The following is a 17,322-nucleotide window of genomic DNA, read 5'->3' as shown; positions in this document are numbered from 1 at the left end:
GGGGAAGAGAGAAACAGAAAGAAATTCCTAAGAGAAAATTAGTTCAAGAACTCTACAGAAAAGACCTCTTTGTGCACAAATTTCAGAGTAATAGAAATGTAAGGGCTTTTTTCTTCTGCTGTTTCAAGGGCCCACACTATTTGACACACCATGACAAATTTCACTTAATTTCCCCCATCCCGGTTTAAGTGCTGGAGCAGATTTCCTGATGCGAAGAGACCAGGCTCAAAAGTGTTAAAAGCATTGTGAATCTGGAAGACGCAAAAGAAAAGCAGATATTTTTTTTTCCCTGGGAAAACAAAAAGAGTTTGTTGGAAGAGTTCTGCAGAGAGGCGGGAGAGTCGAGAGGTTGGTTTGGGGTGGGGGTAGGCAACATGAACCAGCAAAGCTAACCACATCCTGAATTTTTTAATTCTAAGCTGCTAGGAAAAGGTAGCGACCTGGTGCTGCGATTTATGAGAAGAACAGAAAGACAAAGCGCCACCGGCCTCTTGGCCGAAGACGCTACATACAGGGCAGCTGCACAAAGGAGGAACCAACCTGCATCTATTAAGACACAACCCAGCAAAAGTTATTTCAAGTCAAGTAGCAGCTGAAAGGAAGAGGAACCCGTCAAGACAACAGACCTGAACCCCAACTTCTTCAATAGGTGTTAGAAGCAGGGGAAAGTTAAAGAGAAACTCGCAAGCGGCGGTTTTGGCAATTAAATAAACCACCTCGGTGGTGCGCACTGGGCTTAGATGGCTGTAGGTGGAAAGTCAGTCTCTTTCTCTCTGTGAATATGTTGCTGTTGCCATCATGCCCCTCTTTTGGCAGCTTCCCAGATGCATTTGGCCGGCCCCCTTGGGGGGAAACCAGGTTCCTGGACTGGGTGGCTCCTGAACTTGAAGGGCTCTGTTCACAAGCTCTTGCCAAGATGAGGCCTGGAGGGACTTGTCCTCTTAAGGAAAAGCAGGGCTGGCCAATGTGGTGCTCTCCAAATTGCTGGGAGTACAATTCCTACCCACTGGCCATGCTAGCTTTGCAATCTCACCTCTGGGGAGCACTGCATTGGCGACTCTTGTCCCGCAACAAGTCACTTCTGCTCCTGTCCCACGCTTGGGAAAGGCTGCCTTGTGGGGCAGGCAGGGTCATTTCCCACACAGCTATGCTGGACAGGCTTGTTTGGGTCTCCATCCTTCCCAGCCCTGAACTGCAAAAGCTCTTCCTCCCCAAATTTTGGGTATCCTTCTCTTTTTCCATTAGGAAAGCAGAGATGGGTCACACACAGGCTTGAGTCCCCGGACACTTGGGAGGGAGTCACTGGTTTGACAAACCAGCACAACTGGGTGCTTTTTTTCCAGATCGCCTTGAAGCAGCTGTCAAACGATACCGGACAAGGTTCACACGCTGCTAGTGAGACGCGGCGCTGCAACATGCTGGCTGTGGACCTGGGGCTCCAATCCTCACCCAAAGATCTGTGCATAATACAAGGGTTCCCCAATACCAGGGGCTCAGCCTGCAGGCAATTTCTGCTGTGTGCATGAATATGCTATCACCCTAAAGGTAACAAGGAGTCGCTGCTACTACTAGGATGGTTTGCAGCGAGCTTTGGTTTACAGCTATTACGAGTGAGGAAATCAATTCTGTGTCGGTGCCCTCTTAATGTTTACCTAGGGCAGCCATCGCCATCCTGGGTCCTGCCAGATATTTTGGACTGCATCTGGCTGGCAGCGGATCAGACAAGCCGGACCTATGACAATGGGAAAGAGTCCAGAAAGCTGGGGGGGGGGGTGTTACTGAGTTCCTGGGAAGGGTTCGGATCCTGGTTCACAGCTCAGCTTCTTTGCTCCAACGCTACACTCATAGCCAAGGTCTCAGCCTTCATTTTATAGATATACAGATACTGTGTATATATATCTGAAGCCCACTTCTGACAGTAATTCTAAAAGCGCACTGGAAACCAAGTGAATATGTTCTCACAGATCGGCGGTCTCCATGGGGTCTCTTTCCTCCTTAATACAGTGTGCATGGCAACTAGAAGGCAGCAGATACCTGTCAAGGGGTGTTTTCACAGCCTGTCATTCTTCAAGCGTTTGCAATTCGACACAGTTAGGTTACATTATTCATGGATAAGATCCAGGAGGGGAGGAAAGAGAATCTCAGGCACCAGGCAGTCAAGAGACAGCCGGGGCTTTGGCATCTGTGACATAGAACATTTGTGGCCTGACAGCTCTGAAGGACACGCAAAACGCATCGCCAGAGACACTCGTCTGCCTTTGTGTACAAATCACGGGTCCAAACGGAACACCTTAGAAGTTTCTTGGGTGGCAGCAGGCTCCCAGGTGCTCACCAGAGGAGATGAATGACCGAGGAAGTGTTTGAGAAAAGAAACAATTATATATATATATTCCAAATATTAAAGAGTGCCCCCCTACAGAGATCTCAATTCCAGCTGCCTCCAGAACTTCAAAATCCTCAAAATTCAGATTTTGAAACAATGGCTTGAAAGGCGGATCTCTGTAAAGAACCCTAACTCCTCCCCTCCCAAGGGGGAAACATCCCTTCATTGGAAAGCAGAATATAGCTGGCATGAAACACCAGAATCTGCTGGGGGGAGTTGCACAAGGCCTGTTCATTTCAAGGTGTTCCCGTACAACTTCCATCGATTTCAGGTTGGTCTGTTGGTGCAGTCCCACGGAAAATGGGGGTCGCGAAGGCCTTCTCTGATACAAGAGGTTATTTCTTAAAATCAACTTGTATGCCGTTTATGGGCTCTGCAGAACTAAGACCCGAAGTTCTTCAAACACATCTTGCACACACCTTTTTTTTTTTGGCAAATAATTTTACTTTCGTATTTTGGGAGCATTGCAGTCCACAGTGGTTGGATTAACTCTGCAGGCTTTCCGTGATTTTCGTGGTGCAGCTCTGTTTGGGGATTAGGATTCGCAGTTCTGCTTGAGTGGTGGTGCTGGGAGAGAAGTTTTGTTAGCGCCACTCTCCGAACTCCTCAGTGTCCCAACGGAAGCAACACTGGATAATACTGGAGCAAACAGAATGGGAACAGCTCCTCCACTCCCAGATCTTCAGATCTGTGATCCTAACTGGAAGGTCCAGGAGACGGGTGCTTAGCAGGAAGGGGGCAAGGGATCTTGGTTCATCCCGGACTCTTGTCAACCCCTTTGCCATGGCAGATCCTTGCTCTTTTCTGTCGCGCACAAAACCCACACAGCAGCCTCCCCCAACCTGCCACGCTCCTTAATGCCGCAAAAATGGACTTCGAGAGGTAATTTGCCACCTTCCACATCTCCCCAAGGAAAAGTCAATTCAAGTGCAGCTTCAACAAAGCAAATTGGGGGGAGGGGGGGGAAGAGATGCTATTTTAATGGTACGTTTGTTCCAGTTCTGTAGGGTTCAAGAAGTACAGGTTCATTAATATGCACAACGACAACATTTCTGGCTGGGCAGTCCAGAACAAGAAAGCTTTGGTCGCTCACCGTTCGTTCATTGCGAGATGCGAATGAGCTGCTAATTCCGGTAGCGCAATGCACATGCATGCATCTCCAAGGAGTCTAGATCGTTGTCTTTCTCATCTCCACTACTTCTCCCCCCCCCCCAGCCCCGGTCCCCATGAGTCCGCTCAAAATACAGCTGTAATACGTTACTGCATTCAAGAGAGGGAAAGGGGGTAGAGATGCAGTTACTCCAGGTGTAACTTTAGGAGTTGCAACATGCAACACTGCTTAAAAAAAAAAAAAGCATTTATGTCTCAAGCACAAGACCCAGATCAGTGCAGGGGAAGGACTTGCCAGAAAAATGCCACACTTAAAGGCCAAACATAGCCTCCTCCTCCTCCTAGGCTACAGCAGCCTTGATCCAGCAGTGCCTTGTGCCCATATGAGATGACCGGGTGGCCCAGGGGTTTCTCCAGCCAGCGCGGCATCAGGGGCAGCTCCCAGGCGCTGGAGTGGAAGCAATGCTGCAGTGACGGGGAGACTTTGTTGCTGCTTTCTGCATGCATATAGGCGAGGCAATGGGAACGCCCTCCATCGGCGGCAAAAGTGCAATTGCATCGCGACTCTTGCTATGACTAATGGACTGGCTCCCACGACCCCTTTCCATGGGCTGGGATGGCATGCACCGTCAAGCAGCCGCCAGCGGTTCCATTGTAAGTGGAACACAGTTTGGGCAAAATGGGATGGCGCGCTGACTATCCCCGCCCTGTTTTGGAAGCCTGGTTGCTCTCTTCTGAACACGCATGCAAGTGATTTTCAGAGGGAACGCAATAGGTGTGAAGAAGAAGAAGTGGAAACCTGAGTTATAGCAACTTCGAACACATGCCGACTCTGCAATGCCCGCTCGATTTGGAGAGACCTCAGTGCCAAAGCCAACACTTCTTGCTTCTCAAGGCTCCTGCTTCTCTGGCTGACAAGCTAATAAAACCCAACGTTTCTGCTGATTTCTGCCTGGAACGTACAACGGGCAACCCGGATAACTGCCCAGGATTTATCAAGGCCAGAGCAATGTTAAGTGGCTCTCAATCTGCAATGGCAGTCCAGCCCCTGGGCCAACCGAGAGGCAGCTGCCACCGATAAGCTGCACCTCGACTTCTTGAGAAGGCACTCAAAGGGTGCCACCAAGTGCCACGCTCAGGTCTCCCAGCCTCTCCTTGGGGCACCTTCCGCCAACCTGGCGCCCTCCAGGTGCTTGGGACTACAACTCCCATCAGCCCCAGCCAGCACAGTGTGATGGGAGTTGTAGTCCCAAACATCTGGAGGGCGCCAGGTTGGCTAAGGGATGCTTCAGAGTAATTCAGACCCTAACCTTGCACCAAGCAGGATTACTGATAGGTATTGGGGGTCGGGGAGGAACGGGCAATGCAAGACGTTCAAACAGAAGGGACCACTTTTCAGAGCACATCCACTGTGATGCAGAAAGTGGCCTTCCCCATGTTCGTTCTCAAGTGAGGCAATATAAAAAGGGGTGTGAGAGAGGGGTGCCCCCAAAAGAGGAAGCATCAATGCAACATGTGCCTTGAATGGAAGCAGATGCACGATGCGAAAAGACAATAAATAGGAAGCATTCCAGCCCCCCACCCCAGTCCCCCGACAACCACTACGGCTCCATCAGCCTGAAACAGGTTAGCGTCTTTATGCTCTACGCCCGTTAACTGGGCACAGCGCGGAAAAGGCCACGGATTGCCCAGGGTAACTGAGGAATGTAGTTACGCAAGAGGCCAGCTTTGCTAATTCCCCTTTGCTTCCTTGGTTCTATTTAAAACCTTGGGAACACTTGCACACAGATCTGCCACGTAGATCCACGTGAAAAACATTAATCTTCCCAGAAAAGGGAGAGTTGTGTTTTTTTTCTGGCAATGTGCTGCACTGCGTAGCACCCAGCACATACTCAACAGCATCATCCCTCGATTTAATACAGTCAGGTGGATGAAAATAAAGCGGCAAACATAACCCCAGCCCCAATGAAGGTATTGTATTTGGAACAGAGCTCTAAATAAGAGAGAAATAAATAGAATTTTTTACAACACTGGGTTCCTGGAAGGAAATTGAGTTAGCTTCTCCTTAAATCCTGGGGGTTTAACTGCCGAGGGCAGAAAATTATCTGTAAGTGCTGCAGCTTTTCTTGTACAACCAGGGAAGGGGTGTGGGGAGAGAATCAAATACCACAAAGCGCTTTCCACATACAAAAAGCTGAGTGTTCTTTGTCTTCCCGTGGCTTTTCCCTACTGCCAACCTTCAGTGGTAGAGGCGGACGGATAATGGACACGCAACCAACGGCCTTTAGCTGGATAGGAGAGGGAGAAGTAAAAACGTGGGAGCCAGGTGGGCACGACGGGATCGGCAAATCTAAGACGGAGTGGATGTCAAAACAAGGCCAACTAAGACAACGCCAACAGGAAGGGCTGGATGCTCCCCAGAAACACTGCCCCCGGTGCTTCGAGGTGTCCTTTGCAACACAAACCTTGCCAAAAAAAAACCCCACACACCTCTGTCCTCCTCCCAGGTAATCCCTTGTGTTTAAAACCCTAAAGAGGCAGTTCAGATGTCCATGCATCAAATACAGGTGCCGGGCTGGGCTGGAGGCTGCTGTTTGCGACTTCGTACCGCTCCCGACTTCTCTTTGTAGGCAATAGGCATTTGTTGTGAAATGTCCACCAAAGCACTAGCTACTGCAAGACCTGGAAGGAGAAGGGGGAGAGCAGGGAGTTACAGGCAGAACGAAGAACAGGGGAGCCCAGCCAGCATCACCACACCCATCCAATTTAGGCTGCCCAGAGACCCAGGGAGGTTTCTGCCTCTTGGTGCTCCGTGCACCCTGGGCAGATTCCTTGCACCCACCTGTGACGCAACTGGTCTCCACGCTCAGTGGAAGGTGGACCAACCCTTGGCCAGGATTCAGGGGATGGGGTGGAAGCTGGCTGGAAAAACAAAGCACTGCTCCCTAGGGTAACACGAAGGCAACGCTAGCTTCCAGAGAGAACCCAAAGCTTACAGACACCTCTTAAGGCAGGGTGACTCTGCCCTTGCGGAGTTAAGACTTGCCCTGCGTGCATAGAAGGCTTCGGTGAAGAGACAAGACTAATCGCGTTTCCAACCGTTTCTGCATATGCTGTTGAGGGAAGTGAGGGGCAGATGGGGCTCATCAACCTGGGAAGATAGCCCATCTAGGAGAAGGAAAACTCTTATCCTAAATCTCCATTTCCTTGCAGGATATCTTTGGGAGAAGAAAAGGCTAAGGGGTAAAGCCTACACAAATCCAGAGTGGATCCCCTAAGATGGTAGGATGGTGCCTTGTATGCCTCCTTTCAACAACTCCTGCAGCCAGGTTGGTGCAAAACGCATTGCGCTGCTTTCTTTTGGACCAAACCAGCAAGGCTGAGAGGGGAGTCTTGTGGTCTGGGCAGCCCAAAACCTCCACAAACACTGCCCAGGCTTGTGCCCCCGGGAGGTCTCTTTGCTACTTCTAATGCTGCGGTGTGACTTCTACGGAAGTGAACTCCATTGTCTTTCAAGACAGACGGATGCCAACTCTCAACAAGACAGGAAGCACATGCAGAAAATGAGCGCCTCTATACCGACAGCAGCACTTGCTTCCATGTGCCAAGGCATACAACAACAACAACAACATGTCAGTTATATGCCTTTAGCAGATGCAGTTCTACCAGCCCATTGCAATTCCCATACACGGGCATGCAACCCACGTGGAGGTGCTCTGAAAGGAATGGGTTGCATTTAAAGTGGCCCCAAGGAAAGGAAAGCAAAAAAGGGCCGGGTGGTCTTAGACATCAAATGGCTGTAGGGCGGGGGGCAGCCCTCCCAATGTTGCTGGACTACAGCTTCCAGTATACTGCAAAACATCAGAAGGGCACCATGCTGTGGAAGGACGGTGGCTGCTTACCTGATTGCCCTGGTGGGGGGATACCTCCCAGGCCTCGTGGCAACCTCACAAATACCGAAAGAACAGCAGCTTTGTTGCCAAAACAGGGCTCCAACGCTATGGGTTTGGGGACAGTCTGCGGTGGAGAAAAGAGAGCATAATTTACTTCATGTCAGTTTCACCTGATTTTGCTAGCTTAGGAGCTGACCCCTAATCTTCAACCAAACCACAATCCAATCTGCAGCCACAAACTCCATGATGCGATATACCTGGACAGAACAAACGCAAGAGGCCATAAGAAGCGCTCACAGAATGGAACAGAGGCAGCATCCCTTTTTTATTTTTAAAGTCAAGGGAAAGCAATCAGCAGCTGTGTTTTCTTGCATCTGATTTATTTATCTTTGCTCAGCTTACTTTAAGCGATCTCTCCGTGGTTAAATACAGGTTTGTGTGCGCACATTCCAAGAATCAATTCAGCCAATACTTTTTAGCAGGCACAGCAGAAGCCAAGGTTCATCCGTGCCTTTGCATAACCGGGGAGGAGGGCGACGGCAGGGTGCAGCAGGAAGAGTAACACCGAAAAAGAGCATCTGAATTACTAGCTCTGGGAGTTGGAGCAGAACAAACACTTGGAGGGTGACAAGTTCCCCATCCTCAGGTACAAGGCAACTCATGGGAGCATAGGAAGCTGCCTTATACAGAGTCAGACCACTGGGTCTGCCTAGCTCAGTATTACCTATGCTGGCTGGCAGCAGCTCCCCAGGGTTTCCCGGAAATCACAGACACAGGTGGCATTCCAGAGTATGAAATTCATTTCTCTCTCTCAAGCTCATGCTGCAAAATCTCTAGCCCTCTGCTATGCCATGCTGGTTTCTTCTGTGCGGCTCCTGAAACATGTCTAACATGCACTTAGCAGGGCTCCAAGACCCTGTGGTCGAAAAGGTAAGAAAATAAACTGGAAAGTGTTTCCATCTATATTTCACTTTGATAGATCAGCAGCTCATTTTAATGGGGCATGTAATTAAATCGAAAAGGTACTAAGGAGCTGTATTTCAACATCTATTAAAAGTAGCAGAGTGTTCTCAACAGCAAAGTAGCTGGGAACAAGGCACGGAAACTTGGGTCTTTGTGCGAGCAAACTATCAGAGAAGCAATTACGAAAGGAAAGGAAAGGAAAACACTGTTCTGCTTAGCGGCTGGTACGTTTTGTTGCTTATAAAGTTTCAGCTTCAAGCAAATTCTTTTTATGACGTCCTAAACGAAGCAATTATTGCCTATTTCGTTAGGTGAGGCATTACAATGCAGTACTCATGAGCCAAACAGAAACTAAAGATGTTAAAAGAAAGGGAGAAGGAACCAAAGCCACCATTAAGTTAACTAATGCCTAACAAGGCAGTGACAGAGAGAAAAACCAAAATTAGTGCCTTTACGCATCTCTAGTATTAAACGGATAACAAACACACTGATGGATTAGCCCCTGCAAAGCATTTCGCTGCCTACCACAGGGAGGCTGATATTTACAGCAGCCTGTGCCCTGGAATCTCCACTCCCTATAGAGTTGCTAAAGTTCAAAATAATTCTTTTCTTACAAAAGCAGTGGAGAACAAACTTGCACCATATATTCTGCTGGAAGTCAATTACTAGAACTAATGGACATGCAGTGCCAGGCAACTCCAAGTAATACATTGCCCATGGTGGCATCCAGCATGGAGAGAGAAATAGACAGAAAGAAGAGGAAAGAGAAAGAGGGGGGGGGGAGTATACATAAATAGTGTAGAAGAGGAAGGATGGGGAATTGGAATCCGGCCAGCAGACTGGATCTTTGCCTCCCCTACGGGCTAACTTTAACAGGCAGGTGGGCTGCCCCCTTAGCTGCCAATCACCCAACATCACAATGGTGTCAAGTAACCAGTTTTCCTTTGAAATCAAACCAAGCAGTCAAAGGCCCACCAGCTGATTGGCAGAGCCTGCTAACTCTGCTTTCAGCAGAAAGCCACGTCTTTATCTGCCCTACCTGTAGGGCAGGTGGGCATGGCTTGGCTGAAAGGGTCTCACAGACCAAATGGGAGCAGAGCAGGCATTCCATACACCATGGTTCAGATTTTCCACCTTGGTTCTCCAGATGATGATGGACTACAACTCCCATCACCCCCCAGCCAATTTGGCCAATGGTCATGGATGATGGAAGTTGTAGTCCAACAGCATCTGAGGAGCTAAGGCTGAAGGACACTGGTTTAAGGAAAAGGAGAGAAAGCCAATGGTCCAGCTGTTCAAGCAAGCAACTTATAGGATGTGCAGGTCCATGATCTTCATTAACGTTTTAATTGATATTAAGCCAGGACAGAGTTATGATAGCATGTTTATTTTTTTAGGATATTTTGGTTCAGGTGCATTCCTTGTAGTAGAGAATGAAGACGAAAATACTTAAGGCCAAGCCTTCCCTACTAAATAACATGCAACCCCCACCGCATCCTTAATCCCCAGGTAATGTATGAACCCCTGTTTCTGTAAAGGAAATGAGAAGCGCACCACATTAACTCAAAGACCAGTTTCTGGAAACCATAGGAAGGGAGAGGGCTTGGGACCTGTTCGCAGGTTTCCCACAGGCATCTGGTTGGCCGCTGTGGGAACAGGATGCTGGACTAGGTGGGCCATTGGCCTGATCCAGCAGGCTCTCCTTAGGCTCTTGTTTTCTTAATGTGCATCTCATCAGGTGAGTCACAACTGAAGGGGAACTCCATGGAGTTCATCTTCCCATGCCCAACCTGCAGATGCCTACTCTTCTTAACAGAATGGCTAATGCCGCAGAGCTGAAGAAGGCCTCCTACTTTCACACCCAAGAGGCTGTTAGTGTGGTCCAAGAGCCTTTGCTCCAACTCCCTCTCCCAGGAACAGGAAGCCTCACTAGATAGCCCAGCTCCCACAGTGACAGAACAGGTTTCTTGGATCTCTGCCCAGACCAAGCTTCCTACTAAACTTAGATGGCCTGTCTGACACTCCCCCGCCCCCTTCTTTGGGGTGCTATTTTGCAAGATTCCGCGGAAGTGTGCTGAGATACCTCCGGGGGAACTTTCCGTTCTGCCCCATTACTTTTCTTCACATAAATTCCGCCAAGTCGCAAGGTCTAGGGATTGATAAACACATTCTTTATAAAAATAGACGTCAACAACAAAAAACAGAGTCCCCATACTCATTCTGAGAGCGATAATCAGTCCTAATTAGGTATTGTGAAACACCAGATCAATCCAATTTCAAATCCAATTAATGGTGATAGGCAGGGCCAAACACTTTAAAAAAAAAAAAAAAAACAGAACGACCACTGAACATGAACCCAGGGGGGGGGGATCCTCCACACACTTCTTCTCCAACCACATCCATTAAATCCCCCAATGCAGTAATGTTGCACAATAAACTTAAGGGCACAAGAGGTTACCTACTGGATGGGACCAAAGGTCCACCTAGTCCAGAATCCTGCTTTCTACCATGATGGCCATCCAGATGCCTCCAAGAAGCCCACAAGCATGTTTTGAAGGCAATGACCCTTTTCTGCTGTTGCCTCCTTTAGCATCTGCTATTCAGGTACGGGGATTCCTTTCAGCCACCATGGCTCATAGTAATGGATAGTCCTTTCCTCCTCCATGAATCAGTCAAGGCACCTTTGAAAGCCATCCAGCCTAGTGGCTGGGAATGGAGTAGGTCAAAGGGCTCCCATTCCCTCCTCTTCCTCTTCCTCTTTCTCCTCCTCCTCCCATGGAAGGTGTGCAGAGAAGGGCGACCAAGACGATTAAGGGTTTGGAAACCAGGCATTATTAGGAACGGTTGAGGGAGTTGGGAATATTTAGCCTGGAAAAGAAGAGACTGAGAGGAGATAGGATAGCCGTCTTCAAATATCTCAAGGGCTGTCACATGGAAGAAGGAGCAAGATGGTTTTCTTCTGCTCCAGAGGATGGGAATTGAACAAATGGCTTCAAGTTACAAGAAAGGAGAATCCGACTAAACACCAGGAAGAACTTTCTGGTAGTAAGAGCTGTTTGACCATGGAGTGGTTTTTTAAGCAGAGGTTGGGTGGCCATTTGTCATGGATGCTTTAGCTGAGAGTCCTGTATTGCAGGGAGTTGGGCTAGATCAGTGTTTTTCAACCACTGTTCTGCGGCACACTAGTGTGCCGCGAGATGTGCCTGGTGTGCCGTGGGGAAATTACTTTATATATAGTCAATATAGGCACAGAGTTAAATTTTTGTAACATTTTCTAATGGTGGTGTGCCTCGTGATTTTTTTTCATGAAACAAGTGTGCCTTTGCCCAAAAAAGGTTGAAAAACACTGGGCTAGATGATCTTTGGGGCTGCCTCCCAACTCTATATTCTATGATAATCACTGTTACACATTTCTACTTGCATTTTTTGGTAGCTGTTTCACCAAGTGGGATCATTTCAGCAAAGCATTCATAGTGCTTTGTGCCTCCAAAGGACAGGGGATAAAACCAAGCGCCATCACAGCCCTGCACCACTTCTGAGCGCAGAAAATGCATGAACTGAAGTCCCGGCCCCACCCTTTGAATTCCTATGAGCAGAATCACCCAGATGTCATCACAGCCACCGCTCTGCTGCTGCTGCTGCTACCAGGAAAAGTTGGTCCCAGGTTTGCAAAAACCGTCTAACTCCATGCCTTGCTCAGCTAGCTAGAAATAATTCATTAAACAACAAAGGTTTGTTTCCTCCTGCCGCTCCTGTATCTAAGGAGCCTTTTTAGAATAAAGTGGAATTTTAGCGGAGCTAATCCGTTTTGCACACCTCAGCTGCCCGCATAATCTCCAGCTCCTTGTGGTGGGCAACAGCGTCCCCCTGCCAGGTGTTCAAAGGGCAGCGTGTTCCTTTCCATGAATTAAAAAGCAAGGTGATGTCAGCGGACGCACCAAGTGGAACACAGAAGCCAAGAACAGTTTGCCTCCTTTTGCTCCGATGTCCCTGCACATTGGAATCTGCTCAACATCTGCCCACCGACACGGCTTGCATCGAGTGAACTGGTACCCTTAGAGGCATGTTTTTAAAACGCTGCAGAGGAAGGGGTGCTTTTGTTTATTAAAGGGGAGGACTCGTAAGTTCAGAAGGCTACTCCCCCCCCCCCAGTCTGAAATGCTTCATCAGAGGTGAGCCCCAGACACATCCAAATTTGAGCCTGGGGCTCATACTGCCTTGCAGCAGGATCCGGTCGCCACCATCCCTTCTGTCTACCAGCCAGATCTCTCTTCCCCCCCCCTCGAAATTTGCAGCTTAGCAGCAAGATTTCCAGTCCCCTGTGTTTCCCCCTCCCTTTCTTGGGATGTAGGAACGCTGGAGAAGTAGATTTGCCAAAGCTTCCATTACCAGGGATGTGACCATTACAGCATGCTAGACACTGGAAAGAGGGAGAGGAGGAGGCAGAAGGAGAGGAAGGGAAGAAGGGGAAGAGAGACTGTAGAGAGACACCCTGCTGCCACAAGTTTGGGGAAGGCGAAGGAGTCCAGGGGATCTCCAGAGATGGGGAGGTTGCATCATCAACTCACCTTTTGAAAACCCTTGCAAAATCCTCAAGACAGCACTCCCCTCCTCCCTAAGCATTCATAAAGGAAGATTACAAAAAGCAGAAATCAAAGCGAATCTCATTCACCCAACACAATTCATAATGCTGCCCCAAACCGAATACTGAAAACTCGGAGGTGGTGTGATTCAGCGAACGACACACTGGACGTGATGCATGTGCAAAAAACACAGGAATCTGAATGCTAGCCCTTTATTAGGGAGAGAAACCACAATCCCCAGATAGTCAGTACCTTTATGAAGGGTGACCTGACCAATGGATATTACACTCCCAGCCTCCCTCAACAGAAGCACTGCTGTATCTTCCTTTACCGGGGGTGGGGAGAAGAATGGCTCGAGGGGAAGTAGAATTTTTAACAGAATGAAGACAAAAGGGGGAAAGGTTTAATTAGCCCAAAACCATCCCTGTGGTTATGGTATGTTCTCTTGTGCGTGTTTGGGGGTTTTTAACAGTCACATCTAGTTTTGGTCTATCGAGATCAACACAGGAGAAGGAGCAAAAGTGAGAGAAGGAACATTAGTCGCTGAGGCTGTGCCCAGCAAAATTAATGAGAAGAAGAGGAGATCTGATGAAGGCAGAGACCAGCTGAAAGAAAGGACCTGAACTGGCTGGTAGGCAGGGACAGAAAGCCAGTACAGGAAAGAGAAGATGTGGGATTCGAGGGGGGGGGGGAGAGTTTGGCAGGGACCCACAATGGTGCATTCATAGGGGGAAATCAGGCTCTTCTGACTCTGCTTGGATTACTTGGAGCGATCTGCCACCCACACACCCTGAGGCCACGGACCTCATTGGCTTTGCTAAAAGTGCCTGGTGCTCAGATGCAGGCATTGGGAGGGTCTTGTTTTGCAGCAGTGGGTCATACTGCCAGATGACCTCCTGGTTATACCCAGCTCCAAGATTACATGAGGACCTATGCGCTACTAGATAGATTGCGCTGGAAATATGGTTTTATTTCCTCGGTACAAAATGTTAAATTGCCAAGCAGCTTACAAGCTTTGCTAATCTTAGATCATTCACACCTGCCGATTATAAAAGCTACTTCAAAGCAATATTCTTCTTGGAATAAGTGGATGAAGAAAGCTCAGCTCTAAATCTGATTCCGAGCAACTCTGCCAAAGTGTGTGTGTGTGTGTGTGTGTGTGTGAGAGAGAGAGAGAGAGAGAGAGAGAGAGAGAGATAGAGATAGAGATAGAGCTGCATTTCACAGGTATCTATCTAATGACAAAACAAGCTGATAAGCCTTAGAGGTTCAACTTGCCACACTGGCCCTTGTGAAGCAAAGGGCTACCAGATGCAAAACCAAAATGGCTGCCCACTGGCTAGCTGGAATATAAAAGAGGGGGGGTGGGAAGAGGGGGGGGAACCAACCCTTTAGGCTGCTAGTCACGCGTTGGCTTAGAACACGTCATTCCTACTGGTGTAAATCGCTCTCTCTTTTCCTTCTTATGCACTGCAGGAAATATACTAATTGAGACTACTGTTCCAAATGAGTCAGCTGCAAGATGCTTGCCTAGGATGCAATTAGCTTAATCTGACCTGCCAGTTGGCCAGGCACAAAAGGAAAGTGAGAGACCCTTGCTGACTAAAAAGACCAATTTCCTATTATTTGGTGGGCCGCTAGTAAGTTAAGCAGTTGAGGGCCAATTCGCACGTGGCGTTTGCCTGCACAGCCATCATCTCCATGCAGAAAAAGCTCTGGGGTGCTCTGAATTCCGGTTCCCCACAGGATCCAGCCCTGCCTGAACCACTGGGTGGCAAGGAAGCAAGGAGCAGTCTGGGGGTGGGAGGCCTGCTGAGAAGAACTGGCAAACACTGGGGAGGAACCAAGCTCCTTCCCCACCCCCAAAGCAATCTGTTCCTCCAGAGGCAGGGGGGGGTGCTGCCCCAAATCATCTGAGGGCCACAATTCCCACCAGCCGCAGCAACAGGCCACAGAGCTGCTAAAGGAGCAGGTGAGGAGTGGGTGGCTCCCTTGGCCACTTGTCCAGAAGGGATGAATCCCAGAGATTCTTCCCGTTGGCCTGAAGGGGGCAGAGCAGCTACTCTTCCTTGACAGCTGTTCTTGCAATTCAGCAAATAAGGCTCTGGTCACGGTGCCCATTGCACACTGGCATAAAAGGGCCAAGCAGTAATTAGCCAGGGATGTGCTTGTGGAAGCTGCTCCTCTCCTTGCAATCCCAAGAGCGTGAAATTGGGGTAGGATACAAATCTGCCTAATTTTCATACAAAGAAGAAGAAGAAGAAGAAGAAGAAGAAGAAGAAGAAGAAGAAGAAGAAGAAGAAGAAGAAGAAGAAGAGTTTGGATTTGATATCCCGCTTTTCACTACCTGAAGGAGTCTCAAAGCGGCTAACATTCTCCTTTCCCTTCCTCCCCCACAACAAACACTCTGTGAGGTGAGTGGGGCTGAGAGACTTCAAAGAAGTGTGACTAGCCCAAGGTCACCCAGCAGCTGCATGTGGAGGAGAGGAGACACGAACCCGGTTCCCCAGATTACAAGTCTACTGCTCTTAACCACTATACCACACTGGCAGTGCCCTTGACCATTTCTACAATATTTACACAATGCAGCTCTTGTGGGTGTGTCTGTCCCTACACACAGATAACTGGGAATTAAAATTATTGTGCGGGCACAGCCCAAGAGTTTCTGGCACCTGAGCCAGACAATCCAAATGGCCAGCCCTTCTCCTCACCCCCCTGTATAGTATGGAACAGGGTCAGGGTCCCGACTAAACCACACTGGCAATTTGCACCTGACCTACATCATCCAGGGAGTATACTCAGAGGTGTTACAGGCACACTTGCACACCTGAGTGCCTTCTGCTTACAAAATAAGCAGAGCAAGGAAAAGGAAGCGGGGAGGGGGGGGCAGCTTGCAGAGAGACAAATTAGGTCCTTTGTTTCCCATGCTGAGAAGCGACGGGCAAACCATCCCCGCGCCCCCTGCAGTCATGCCACTTCAGTTTAAGCCACAGATTCTACACTCTCACACATGCATACGCAAAAGTTAAGAGGGTTTCGATAGCTTGTACATCCACGAACTCCCTAACCCTGCTCCGCATTCAGAAGAAGGGCTGTCTGTTCCCATACTGACGGCGAACATATGCCAAGTTCTCACGGCTCCCCAGCTCGGGGAGAAAAGGGCGCAGACGAAAAAGTGGCAGCTTGTCAAATCGTCTCCCAGGAGGAGCTGGAGGAGCAAGGCGGGAGGGTGGAGGACGGCTGCGGAAGCACACCGTGGTGGAGGGAGGGGAAGCTGCCTTCGATGGAAGCAGACCCCTGGCCCAACTAGCTGCCGGAGAACCTGGACAGCCAATGCCAGAGAATATTCCCAGCCCTACCAGGAGCTGCCAAGGACTGAACCTGGGGTGCTTGCAGGCAGAAGGCCTGGGTGATGCACTGATACGTTGTCCAGGCCTGGTTTGAGGGCCAGAGCACAATGGAGCCTTCACCTGGCAGTACACTGCGGGTGGGGCTTGCCTGATATCCGCCGTCTTGCCTTACCTTCTCTGGCTGCCTCCTTCCTCCCTGCGCCGGGTGCTGGCAGCGGTGGTTTGGCTTCACCGCAGCGCCTCGCGGAGGACCAGGGCCCATGCCCCTCCCTCAGTGATGGTTGCGGGGAGAGCCGACTAAGGCGATTTGGCTTCACCCTGGTGCCTCGCGGGGCCAGCGCCAAATGACGCTCCTTCCCTTTCAACATTGCAATGTGTCACTATATCACAATGTTTAGCTGATGATGCATCAGGATGTCAAAAAGCTGGCATCACCCAGCCCTAGAAGGAAAGGAATTTGCTCTACCAACTGAGCCAAAGCCCTTCCCCACGCTTAACTGGCTACACCTCAGAAAGCCCACTCTCCTTGCCTCTGCTATGATCCCCCCCCCCCCACAAATCAGGCAGGGATGCAGCAGGGAAGTCACTGGTTCACAACCCAGGGGGCAGTGGATACTATCCCACAGCAGAGACACTGGAACTGGGAACAAGACTATGCTTCCCTCAAAGCACGCTGGGGTAGGGGAGTCAACTGGAAGAGCCAGTTCACCATCACTCATTCCTAAGGTGATATTTCCGCTTTCTCCACCCATCCCTCTGCCTTTCCAGTGAGGTGGGGAGTAGCCCCCCAGCAGCAGCTTGGACTGGTTGCAGCACTGTGAACCCATCCATGAAGAGTATGTGCATGAGCAGAATTATGTTCCAAATCATAGAACTGTAGTTGGAAGGGACCACTTGGGTCATCTAGTCCAACCCCCTGAAATGCAGGAATCTTTTGCCCGACGTGGGACTCAAACCTATCGCCCTGAGATTAAGAGTCTCATGCTCTACCAAGTGAGCTATACTAAGTGCACACAGGTGATCTCGGCGTCGGTCCCACT

At 49.5% G+C, this 17,322-nt stretch overlaps 1 protein-coding gene across 1 annotated transcript in view; it reads right to left on the bottom strand.

The window, feature by feature from the left end:
• Window positions 1-5,454: 5,454 nt before the first annotated feature.
• ATRN (attractin) overlaps window positions 5,455-17,322 on the bottom strand; it is a 170,460-nt gene continuing 158,592 nt past the window's right edge. Inside the window, exons 30-31 of the mRNA XM_033159586.1 lie at window positions 7,396-7,510; window positions 5,455-6,175 (exon numbers count right to left, since the gene is read on the bottom strand). Of these exons, the coding sequence (XP_033015477.1) occupies window positions 6,051-6,175; window positions 7,396-7,510 (240 nt within the window). The 3' untranslated portion in view covers window positions 5,455-6,050. The remainder of the gene's footprint in view (window positions 6,176-7,395; window positions 7,511-17,322) is intronic.

Source organism: Lacerta agilis, chromosome 9 (assembly GCF_009819535.1).
Source record: "Lacerta agilis isolate rLacAgi1 chromosome 9, rLacAgi1.pri, whole genome shotgun sequence".
NCBI classification, from domain to species: domain Eukaryota; kingdom Metazoa; phylum Chordata; class Lepidosauria; order Squamata; family Lacertidae; genus Lacerta; species Lacerta agilis.
The sequence above is the reverse complement of the archived record's forward strand: the minus strand, read 5'-3'. Positions and strand labels throughout refer to the sequence as shown.